At 38.1% G+C, this 12,962-nt stretch overlaps 1 protein-coding gene across 1 annotated transcript in view; it reads left to right on the forward strand.

The window, feature by feature from the left end:
- Positions 1-12,962, forward strand: part of LOC137640140 (endoplasmic reticulum transmembrane helix translocase) — a 141,701-nt gene that overhangs the window by 82,982 nt on the left and 45,757 nt on the right. The window contains exons 14-15 of the mRNA XM_068372632.1: positions 6,226-6,351; positions 12,005-12,097. Of these exons, the coding sequence (XP_068228733.1) occupies positions 6,226-6,351; positions 12,005-12,097 (219 nt within the window). The remainder of the gene's footprint in view (positions 1-6,225; positions 6,352-12,004; positions 12,098-12,962) is intronic.

Genomic DNA, 12,962 nt, shown 5'->3' on the forward strand with positions numbered 1-12,962 from the left:
CAAATTCTGTTCGGTACCACTATCAGCCCACCTCATTCCAGACTAGAGGAATGTGCTTGCCGACAATCTGTGCACATCATCTCAGAGAAGGTGTACTGAAAGGTCTTTGGATCACCTTGTAGCCGACAAAGTCTCGACTTTTACGGGGTTCTCCAACTAGGGATCTGTTTGCAACGCCCCTGAACTTCGGACTTCCGCTGCTCCCCAGTCCTAGACCCCAAGGCTCTCGGGCAAGAAGCATGACAACAACGGTGGGTACAACAACAACGTTTACGTCTTGTCCCTGTTTTGTCTTGAGATGGGTACTCAACAAGGCTAGAACATCAGTCAGACTCACAGGTCTCTCATAGCTCATGGCATTACGTAGTTTGGTTTCTGAACCTTCTGCAGCTCCTGATAGAGCCTCCAAGAGAACCCTCTTCACATCACAGACAACCATGCTTCGACGTCTACCACAAGCTATAGCTTTGCTATGATTGTACGCCTGGAGACTACCCAGTACCTCCTCTCTCACAGAGGCTTTTCGCAATAAGTTGCGAAGAGGTTGTCTAGATATCTGAGGAATTCCTCAGCATCAGTCTACTGTGATTGGTATCATGGGAAAGTGTATCTCTCCACTCAATACCTGTATTCCAACAATAGCGGAATCTTCTAGTATATGCAGGAGGAAAAGACCCCCTTTTCAGTTTTAGCAGGTAAAGACCCTCACTCAACCTTGAGCCTTGCCCTCAAACTGAAAGGAAGAGACATCCCCTCATTGCTAGAACTTTCCTAACCCATGTGGACTTGCAACTTGCCTTTTCCCAGTCGGAATTGAGACCTCCCTCTCGGAACATGGTTCAAGTTCTCCAGTCTCTAAGGAGACCTCCTTACGTTCCACTTCACCAGACAACAAATTTTCACCTGGTTTAGAAGACAGTGTTTTTACACACTTTGGCAGCGGCCAAACGAGTCAAGGAACTTCATGGTCTCTCTTTTGACATTACCCATTAATGAGAAGGGTGGAAGACAACGTTCAGTTTCGTGCCCGAGTATGTTGCCAGACACAGTCTCCAGAGGTGACGGATCCTAGACAAGTCTCCACTCGGTAACTGATGATCTAGATCATCTGTTACTGTACCTGGGGTAAGGTTTGAGGCTCTACCTCAAGAGAATGGCAACAGCCCACACGGGTCTCTTCTCTTGTCATCAGCACTGGGAGAGACAAGGGGAGGATCACCAAAATATCATCTCTGCTGGATTCACAGTCATCAATTACGCTCTGAATCCAGATCCTCATCCAACACATCGACTCACGATGTCAGGGACATACAAGCAAATTACTGTACTCTGTGACTCAGGTTTTACAAGCAAGGGTGTGAATGTTCCAGGTGACTTTCACAACTTTTCTCCTGCAAGACGTGACCCACATGAACTCTATATGATCTCTATCAGTCCTGTGGTGGCTGCACAATAGCTGGTTGTATACCTCCAACTCCTTATTGGACAAGTAACAGAAGGTTGAGGGCACTGTTACCCAGTTTTAGTCTGCGTGAATGAAAAGATTTGACTGGCTCTTATTCTTTTCTTCATCCTCCCCTCTCTTGGGGAAAGCAGCATCCTGGGTTCTCTGCATAAGCTGACCTCAAACCACTGCAGGTAAACCATGCTCCCTTGTGTACCTAGTATTGAGCTAATACTGTTGCGTCCCCATTCCCTGGTGAGGTGGTATTAGGAAAGTGTTGGTTGCAACAGTTTTTTCTACAGAAAGACACTGAATAACTTTACCTAGACAGTCACACTTCTAAATATCTCAACACACAGCTTGCGTAGGCCACGGACCTTGCGTAGCAATTTTTTAGTGAGGCGCAGGGACTCCTTATTTTGAGTACTAACATACTAAATTAAGGAGCCCCTGGGTAAAGCCAAAAGCTAGATTGGCAGGGACGTCCACCCTTCCCAATGGGCGAGTCACCCCCTAAATAAATAGCGTAGGTTTGTGTTCCAGTTACGGAACAAATTACAAATTTGTAGATAATTTGTATTCTTCCTAACAATACAAACCTTAGCTATGTATACAAACTTGCCTGCCAGCCCTATCCCCCTTGAAGTCTTACCTCCAAGCAAAGTGAGCTGAATCACCGGTGTGTGAGGGGGAGCGTTAGCAAGCTACCCCCACTAACTAGCTGTATTTGTAGTTAACCCTCGCTAAATTTTAACGGCTCGTCATTTCAGTTTCGCAGAAAGTAACACCCCTAAATAAATAGCTAAGATTTGTATCGTTAGGAAAAATACAAATTATCTATGAATTTGTCATTTCACCAGGTCAAGTGGGCCATCATCTGTGGTTAATACCTTGGCAGGGGCACTTCTCAGCCTCTCTACAAATGATAGCAGACTTTCTAGTCTTCCAATTAGAAAGAAATGCCTTTTAGTCTTAGCGGTGAAAGGTTATTGCTCAGTCTTAAACCAAGTCTTTAGGCAGAAAGGCCTTGACCTCTCTTCATCTTGGGAATTCTCATTACTGAAGAGAAGTATCGAGCAATCCTGCTCTCTCAAAGAGCTCGGACAACCAGCTTGGGACTTAACCAAAGTCCTTAGCTTTTAAAAAAAAGCCTCATATGAACCCTTGAGAATGGCCTCTGACAGAGAATTTACCCTAAAATCAGTTTTCTTACTAGACCGGGCTCAGCTAAACGGGTTAGGAAAATCCAGGGATTGTCGTACAGGGTATCCTCACCTTCTTTAATTACTTCAGATCCTTCTGCTGCTAACCCTTGTATTTCCATTTTCTAGTCCTATTATTATTATTTCTAGATAAGTTACAAACTTAGTGGGAAAAGAAGGATACTATAAGCCAAAGGGCTCCAACAGGGAAAAATAGCCCAGTGAGGAAAGGGAATAAATTAACTACAAGATAAGAAATGAACAATTAAAATAAAATATTTTAAGAACAGTTACAGCATTAGAATAATTCTTTCATTTATAAACTATAAAAGCTTTATAAAAACAAGACAGTGGAAGACCATGGTACAGAGGCTATGGCACTAACCAAGGCTAGGGAGCAATGGTTTGATTTAGGAGTGTCCTTCTCATAGAAGAGTTCCTTACCATACCTAAAGAGTCTTCTACCCTTACCAAGAGAGAGGTAGCCACTGAAAAATTACAATGCAATAGTTAACACCTTGAGTGAAGAATTATTTAGTAATTTCGGTGTTGTCAGGTGTATGAGGGCAAACGAGAATGTGGAAAGAGTAAACCAGACCATTCGGTGCATGTGTAGGCAAAGGAAAAATGAGCCATAAACAGAGAGAGGGATCCTATGTAGTACTGTCTGGCTTGCTAAAAGGACCCAGTAACTCTGTAGCAGTATTTTTTCAATGGGTTGCTGGTGGCCTGGCCAATCTACTACCTACAATTAGATTACGATGCAGAAGACCGAGTTGGTAGTCTGAATTCCAATATCCTTCCACTAGCTAAAGTAAGCACTTAAACAATCTCATTTTTCATTGGCAGATGCAGTTTCATATCGTATGATTTGTATAGCTCATTAGTGTTGTTGGTGATGTTTCATCCCATTTCGGATGGCAGTGTTCTTTGCTTGCTTGCGAACTCGTCCACTAGCTTATTACGGCTTAACTTTAGCTTTGTAATGGTAAACACTAAAAGCTTTATATGAATTGAGTCTTACTAGGAAGAGAATTATAGTGAAAGGTGGATTATTTGTACTCGGTGAAGGAAATACAGAAAAGAGTAAGAAATTTTATACCTGTATCTTTATGTGGGTAAAGGACATCTGATAAAAAGAACAAAGGAAGAAATGCACATGAGTAAAATACAGTGCAATTATACTAGTGGCACCATTGCACAGATTTTCACACCTGAAAGTCTTGAAATAGTACCTTAGCAAATGAGCAGCAGCTCCCATAGCAGTTCCAAATTAGAGGAAATCTTAGTTTTGATTTATCCTTTATGGGAAGATGAGGATGAGAAAATCAGTGAGTAAATTCCTTTTAAACGCTTATGTTCCTTATTATAAATTTCCTAATATTTCTTCAAGTATTGAGAGACAACTTCTTGCCAGACTATTTACACTTCTCAATTTTCTTTCTTTGTTATGGGTAAAGTCATTCATTTGTTATCTCAACTACAAGGAAAGGCTGGTAATTCTAGTTTTGGTAGTCTTTAAACCTTCAATCCTTGAAAAGATTGTTACTTGTACTAGACTAATCAGTTTCTTATTCTTGTTCTACAGTCAGTTTAATTTAATTCTTTGAGCCCATCATTACTACTAACAAATAATCTTTTCATGCAGGGTTTGCAAGCTGGTTTTCTAAAGTATTGCTGCTTGTGGGTAATAATGTAGAAAGTGCTTTTGAAATATTTTTCCTGGCAGTTTCTATAACTGAAGTTTTTTTCTAGTGTTATGGAAGGCTTACTTCTAGTAGAAAAGGCTAGGCCAGTGAATCATAGAGGGAATAATGATGATGATAATACTCTAGGCTTTATCTCTGTAACAGAGTGACAAGTTTCATTTATAAGTCATTAAAAATTTAATGTCTTTAATGCCTTTAGTGGAAGTTCAGAAGCCAATAAGTATTCATTCAGGGTTATATTTCAGGCCTACCCTGCCCTTTTCAAACCCTAGCCTAACTCTTCAACAGTTGCTAGTAGTTTTAGTGCACCATTCAGTAAGAGTTCTCTTGATACACGCCCCTCCCAGGTTCAATATCCTCTTCTAGTAGAGTCAAATCCTTTTATTTACTTTTGAGAGAATGGAAAATGGCTGTCTGCTAAAGAAGGTGATGAATGCAAGACTTGATGGGAGAAGTACAAGAGGAAGGCCAAGGTTTGGGTGGATGGATGGAGTGAAGGAAGCTCTGGGTGATAGGAGGATAGATGTGAGAGAGGCAAGAGAGCGTGCTAGAAATAGGAATGAATGGCGAGCGATTGTGACGCAGTTCCGGTAGGCCCTGCTGCTTCCTCCGATGCCTTAGATGACTGCGGAGGTAGCAGCAGTAGGGGATTCAGCATTATGAAGCTTCATCTGTGGTGGATAATGTGGGAGGGTGGGCTGTGGCACCCTAGCAGTACCAGCTGAACTTGGTTGAGTCCCTTGTTAGGCTGGGAGGAACGTAGAGAGTAGAGGTCCCCTTTTTTTTGTTTTGTTTCATTGTTGATGTCGGCTACCCCTCAAAATTGGGGGAAGTGCCTTGGTATATGTATGTATGTACTTTTGACCCTTTTGCTGTGTAACTTCCTCCACCCCAGTTAGACAAAACAAGTCAGTTCTCTTTATCTAGTGAAGTGAAGTATCTCGCTTGCAAATGATAGATGGCGGCTGGGCACAAGTTGATACGCAGGTAGAATGTCCCCAGCTGTAGCGTCGCCCATAGGAGACAGTTTTTCATAATTGGAGTTGCTGTGTCGAGTTCAAGAGCGCTTGAACTCTATTTCCCTTATACTTAGAACTGGGTAGACATTTCTCTAGTATGTCGTACTGTATTTGATTCCCTGGTCTAGCCTTATACACAACACCTCGCAAAAATAGGTTGTTCCAACACAGGGACTTACCTCGAACTACTTTCTTAGGAGTTACCTGGAACCTCCTCTCAACCAACCAGAGTTTTGTGTAGTTTACCCTACTCCCGTTTTCTGTAATGGTAGGCCTAGGTGGAAGGATACGTGCCCTAAGGGCAATCCCGAGGCAGGCCACATGTGAGCTTGGGTCTCGACCTTCAGTAAGTTCTCTGGTCGCGTCGTGATATCATCATCTTTCATTTTTTTTCTCCAGATGGCTAGACTTATTACGCTTCTTTCAAGACACCCAGAACTCAACACAACAAAAATTTCATCTGCCAGTCTATTTTACCTTCATCTTTTCAGTATTTTATAGCCATAAGACAAAATTAACCAATAATATGGTTTCACTTTTCTTTTTCTGCTGCATAGTAATTTGATGAACTTTATTTTATTAAATGCTTTTTGCTTCCCTAGTCCTGTATTAAATTTCCCTAACACATTCTGCATTAGATGTTACCCAGGTACAACCTAGGTAGTAGAATTTTTCTTGTGCTATAATTCTATTGCCTCCTATAAGTAATTCACAGACTTTTTTTATCACCTGTTATAATTACTATACATTATATTTGCTTTAATAATATCTATTTTTTTTCCTTCATTAGGTCAATTACTTAATATATTTTGTAAAATTGTTTATATTGAAAATATTCAAATTTTCTTCAGGTTCGTGAAACATCACGTGAAAAATTGGAATGTAACCTGACCTTCGCTGGATTCATCATCATATCCTGCCCATTAAAGAGAGATTCAAAAGAAGTTATCAAGGAAATACTACAAAGTTCTCATGCAGTAAGTTTTTCAAGTAAACTACTAGTTATTTAAATTAACCTTTACCTGTATTCATCAGCAAAAAAAGCAGGAAACAATAACATTAAAATAAATATCTCCTATATAAACTTTATAAACTTAAACAAGACAAAGAGAAACAAGATAGAATAGTTTGCCCGAGTGTACCCTCTAGCAAGAGAACTCTAATCCAAAACAGAGGAAGACCATGGTACAGAGGCTATGGCACTACCCAAGACTAGAGAGCAATGGTTTGATTTTGGAGTATCCTTCTCCTAGAAGAGCTGCTTACCATAGCTAAAGAGTCTCTTCTACCCTTACCAAGAGGAAAGTCACCACTGAACAATTACAGTGTAGTAACCCCTTGGGTGAAGAAGAATTGTTTGGTAATCTCAGTGTCGTCAGGTGTATGAGGACAAAGGAGAATATGTAAAGAATAAGTCAGACTATTGGATGTTTGTGTAAGCAAATGTAAAATGAACTGTAACCAGAGAGAAGGATCCAATGTAGTACTGTCTGGTGAGTCAAAGGACCCCATAACTCTCTAGCGGTAGTATCTAACGGGTGGCTGGTGCCGTGGCCAGTCTACTACCTGTATGTAACTATTGAATACTGGCTAAGCATTTAAAATTTTCAATTTTATTCTGTTTTTCATCATGTTATGTATTAAAAAAAAATAAGTTTGTTCATTCAATCTTACTCCATGTTTGCACCCATGAAGGCATTAATCAAAATGTAATGCAAGGGATCGGAGGGTTACTGCAATGAATCATTATCCATCTGTTATGTGCCTCGCAAAGGAACATTGTGTAGGTGTATAATGTATGCCAAGAGATAATGATGGGACTGCATGAAACTTCTTCATTTTAGACTTATTGAAAAATGTACCACCAGTGTCTCTGGGAACTTTGAAATTTTTACCCATTGGTTTGAATTCTAGAAATTGGAACAGTACAGTATCTTATTTCCACTGCCACTTTGAGATATTGCAAATGATGTGGAAAGAGCTTGACATAAAAATCAGTTAGTTTTATTATATTTTGTTATGGAGAATTACCTGTAATTTTTCACATGGAAGTGAGGATTAAAACTGCTATATCAACCTGTAATCTGAGAAGAAATATGGAAATGGATTTAAAACTTGGGTGATTAATGTACCAGTCCTAGACTGTTTGTTAACTTGAAAAACATCCCCACTGACATCAGACTTTAAAGTTAGGATCTTCAAAAGAGTTTACTGTAATTTCTATATATATAGTATTGCAGTACCTTTATGTCCAAAACTCTTGATCAGTTGGATTTATTGGAACTAAATATTTTTATCAAATGACCCTTCCCAAATTTTATTAGGTAAATGTTTTTATCTTCATGACACTATCCAATGTGCAGCACAATCTTGATTCAGAATGTCTTCATGTATATAGGACTAGACTTGTCTGCAAGCGGTGTAATTTTATACCATCTGTTTTTTTATCATTGACAAACCTTTCCTAATCCTTTCAGATAGAATCTAGATGTAGTTCAAAGGTTTTTGAGGGGGTGTTAGTTTAAACCTATGGAGTTTGACTGTTAAAACTTTGTTCCTTTTGTCTTCAACTTCATCAAAAAGGATAACTGCTTATAAAGATCCTTGCCCATGATGTAAAATATGATTGTGTATCCAGTTAGAACTTTGAAATTATATTTAGAAAGATTTAAACATTACTTTAGAGGTTCTATGAGGAATCGTATTTGTGGAGTTCAGATACCTTCCCTTACGTTATCCAAAAATTTCATTTATTTCTTCGGAAAGAAGCATATTGCATAATTGATACTCACAGTCATCTACGAAGGTTAATTTCCCTGTTGTGTCACAGCTCACAATATTAGAAGTGTGGCTACTCCACTTAGCTTTGGAGAAAGTGTTACAATCAGTTCAGTGATGGTGCAAATCAGTATTTACCTTTCACTATTTGAGAAAACTTAGATGTAGTTTTTATCATTGTCGGTTCCTCAGATCCATCATGGCTACAGTGGTGGTCTAAGATAAATTCCCTAAATTTTTTGTTTAACTTGTTTACAGAAAGCATAAAGTTCCTTGATTGGCTTAGGTTCTTGAGTTTTACATTGTTTGACCGATATCCCATTACAATAGATGTTCATGAGTTGTTCTTGGCATCCATACTACCAGATTTCTCTTAATCAAGCCTTTATAGAGAAACTGTGATCTTGACATTTTTCAACGATGCCATTTGTTATGATGGAATGTACTTACATAAGTAAGATTAAAATTTTTTGTGCATCATGATCATGAAAATAGAAAATTAATTTTTTTCCGATTATTTTCCTTATAGTACTATTTTCCAATTTGTCTGTTATTTCTGCATTGAGTTATAAATATAAATACTTGATTTTCAATATTAAACTTACCCGGTGATCATATAGCTGTCAGCTCTGCTGCCAGCTATATGATCACCGGGTAAGTATATTCAAAAATTTATTTTACTAATGAAAATAACATTTTTCAAGGTAAAACATACAGTACTATACAATTAGTTTTATTTTTAATTTTGCTCGCTTTTTGTTGTATTAAATTCTCATTAAAATGTTCATATAACATTGATTCTAACGCATGTTAACCCAATATACTGATCTACAAAGAGATGTGAATATGGTTGGAAGTGACAAATGTCAAGCACTTCTTGGTTTACACTCATTCAGGTTGCGACACCGTCAGTGCATGTGCTGGCAAAGGGAAGGTAGTTGCCTTGAATTACTGAATATAAATGATATTTATGTTGAGACACTAAAATGGCTTGGCTCTAACTGGAAAATTTCTGAAGATCTCATCAGCATCTTTAAAAACTTCACCTGCAAAATCTAAAGCTCATGTACAAGTATCAAAAAGGTCGATGACTTTAGATTTAATATTTTGTCCCAGGAAGGTTGAATCAGAATCTTGGCAACTCCTTCCTTGCTCATCCTCTCTGATGATTTACTGTAAGAGGACTGTAGTTATAAGTGTGCAATTTGGAAGAGGGGTTTGGAAGCATTTCCCCAAATCTCTAAACATGTGGGATGGGGCTGGTGTCTTGAAAATGGAGAACTGAACATTGACTGGAATTCAGCAGCACCTGCCCCAAAAATGGTGATGGAACTCATATTCTGCACTTACTCAAGGTAACGTTTGGAAGAAACATGCACATACATACATATACCAAGGCACTTCCCCCAATTTTGGGGGGTAGCCGACATCAAACAAATGAAACAAAAAAGGGGACGTCTCCTCTCTATGTTCCTCCCAGCCTGACAAGGGACTCAACCGAGTTCGGCTGGTAGTGCTAGGGTGGCACAGCCCACCCTCCCACATTATCCACCACATATGAAGCTTCATAATGCTGATTCCCCTACTGCTGCTACCTCCGCAGTCATCCAAGGCACTGGAGGAAGCAGCAGGGCTTACCGGAACTGCGTCACAATCGCTCGCCATTCATTCCTATTTCTAGCACGCTCTCTTGCCTCTCTCACATCTATCCTCCTATCACCCAGAGCTTCCTTCACTCCATCCATCCACCCAAACCTTGGCCTTCCTCTTGTACTTTTCCCATCAACTCTTGCATTCATCACCTTCTTCAGCAGACAGCCATACACATGCAGATACCCAAAATAAACTGGAATGCACATACATGTGCAAGTTGACCAAGCGTATAAATCGGAATGATGATGATTAAGAGGATTAATCTTTGATTAGAGATACTTGAGAGCTAGATTTAAAGCAATAGTAAAATGCCTGAACTTTTACCAGCAATGATATACAGAAATTGAATAAAGAAGCATAAAGTGCATATTCCTATGACAGGATCATAAGCAAGAGGTGGTAATTTGTGCAGTAATTTGAATAGTAATTTGAATAGTACCTAGTTATAGGTTTTATTTCCCCCCAATTCCTCAATTTTGTGTATATTGAAACTAAAAGGAAAGTGTTTTTTACCACACAAATTCATAACTATCATTTGATATCAAATATATTCTTAAGAACTCTTTACATGTAGCTTATAAAACTGCCATTTTGTTTAGCAGAATTTATTCTTATTCAGAGTGGGCTTCTGTCCATATTCTAGTCATTACCCAGATTTAAGCAACAGTAAAAATTGTGACCTCTTGACCTCTGGTGACCCAGTTGTGGCCCTAATTTACGTAACAGATTTTGATTGCTAGAATCATATACAAGTTCAGAAATAGAAATTTGTTCAGTTTGGAAAAATTCCGATGTTATAAGATTTTCATTTTTCCTGCCTATTAATTTAATTGATTTCCCAATTACTGGAAAAGGGTCTGAATTCTTTTTATACCACCCCATAGATAACCATATTATATGATTATTTTACCCAAGTTATTATCAAGTAACTCTTTAGCACTATAATAAACCATTTTATTTAGCAGAATTTATTTTAGGTTTGTGCCCCACATTCCAGGATCATTGCAGAATTTTAAACTGGTAAAAAATTGTGACATTCTGACCTCTGGTGACCCAGGTAATGCCCAATTTATACAAAATGGATTTTTAATGTTATAGAGGTACATAAGCGACAACATGAATGGTCATTTGTTAAAAAATTCCAAAATGTTATAAAGATAATGCCTTTTCATTCCCCCTACCCTTAAATTTGGTGTCCAATTTTGATGTTCTAACCAAATTCCTTATGCAGGATGCAAGAACACTTTAATTCAATCAATTAATCAAGGTTTTTCTGTATCTATGGATATGAGCTTTAAAAAAAACATGGTGTCTTCAACTCTTCCCCCTCCTGGTGGGACCAATAGCTCAAATATGAGGGTTTAGCACATGGACTATTTAGCAACCCCCCCCCCCCCATCTTTTGAGTGGGAACAAGTGTAGTACCTAAAGATAATGTCTTTTCATACCCCTTACCTTAAATTTGGTGTCCAATTTTGATGTACCAACCAAATTTCTTATGCCATTTTCTACCGCTGGTTAGGTGTGGATCCCAGCTTGGCTTCAAGGTTTTTCTTCAGGATGCAAGAAAACTTTAATTCAATCAATCAATCAATCAAGGTTTTTCTGTATCTATGGATATAGGCTTTAAAAAAAAGAAAAAAAAAACATGCTGTCTTCAACTCTCCCCCCCCCCCCCACCCCCTCTCCCCCTGGTGTGACCAATAGCTCAAATTTGAGGGTTTAGGTCATGGACTAATTGGCAAACCATCCCCCCACATCTTTTGAGCAGGAACAAGTGGTGTCTACATCTTGACAAAGTTTTCTTATTATTTTTGTTTGTTTTAATTTGGTCAAGCTCATCCAATGGACTTCATAAAAGTATTGAAATAATTTTATTCTAAATATTAATTTTTTTTTGTAAAAATCCCTTTTCATGCTAAACTGTTTTCTTGAGGTCCTTACATTGCCATCCCTGACTTAACTTTTAATACTACAAGCCCTTGGAGGTTGTTAAAAATCACGTAGTATTAAATAACTCTCTACTTTATTATAAATTACTGGATACACATGATAGAAGTAGTGTTTTCTTAGCCCCTATATTCTTCAAGAAAAAAAACCATATTAATAAAACTCATATTCTTTCAAGGTAAATGGTGTGTCATTTGTTAACACTGATTTAATATATATGGATTACTAACTGCTACCATTATCTTTCAGGCAGTTATGATAACTGGAGATAACTCTTTGACTGCTTGTCACGTAGCCAAGGAGTTGAGATTCACACAGAAGAAAGCCACGTTAATATTGCAGGTGAGTTGCCTCATATTATATGTGAAAGCTACAGCATATAGTGGTTTAGTAGGTAGTTTTAACACCATATTCAAAGAAGATTATCAGTTTTATGGAAGGTTAAAGAAAGAAATTTATTACACATTCAATAATCAAGGCAGTGCATGTTATTAATTTTTTAAAAGGTAAGACTTATAAAGTTGGTTTGAATATTTGATTTTAAATCAGTTTATATTTTGTCTCCATCACATACCCACCTCCAAAAAAGTTTTAGTCGTTATGATGATTACGAGGAAAGATTCATTGAAATACTGTAAACAGAATTTAATACGATTATTCTTTCAATACTTACCTTTTAGTCATCTATCAACCTTCCGCCTCCCCACTTTCAGTGACATCAAGTATATTTTAGGGTATATGCAGGTCTACCATGACTGATTATACAAAGTTTTTGGGGCTGTGCCTGTGGGGTCTTACTCCCATGGTGCCACTGCCATCTAGCGGAATCACTACACAGCACAGAGAATGGGGAGTGGGAGAAAGGGAACTACTTTTTATTTTCCTTATTTGGAGCTTGGAAAACCAGTAGCTTCGATGAATTTAGCATGATGACTACAAGTTAAACTTCCAATTAATAATTTCATCATTGAAATTCTGTTTTTCTTTTGGTTTTTTATTTTAACTGAGGTTCTTCCTTTGAATAATGTATTGCACAAGAATTCCAAGTAAATATTGAAATTACTATTATGTAGCATTACGTTTCCAAAACATTGTAGAATAATTTATGATTGAAGAATTAATTCAATTGTATAATTGTTCCGTAACCGAAATACAAACCACGCTATTTACAAAGGGTTATTACTTTTAGCGTAGCTGAAATGGCGAG

The sequence above is a fragment of the Palaemon carinicauda genome, chromosome 4 (genome assembly GCF_036898095.1).
Source record: "Palaemon carinicauda isolate YSFRI2023 chromosome 4, ASM3689809v2, whole genome shotgun sequence".
In the NCBI taxonomy this organism is placed as follows: domain Eukaryota; kingdom Metazoa; phylum Arthropoda; class Malacostraca; order Decapoda; family Palaemonidae; genus Palaemon; species Palaemon carinicauda.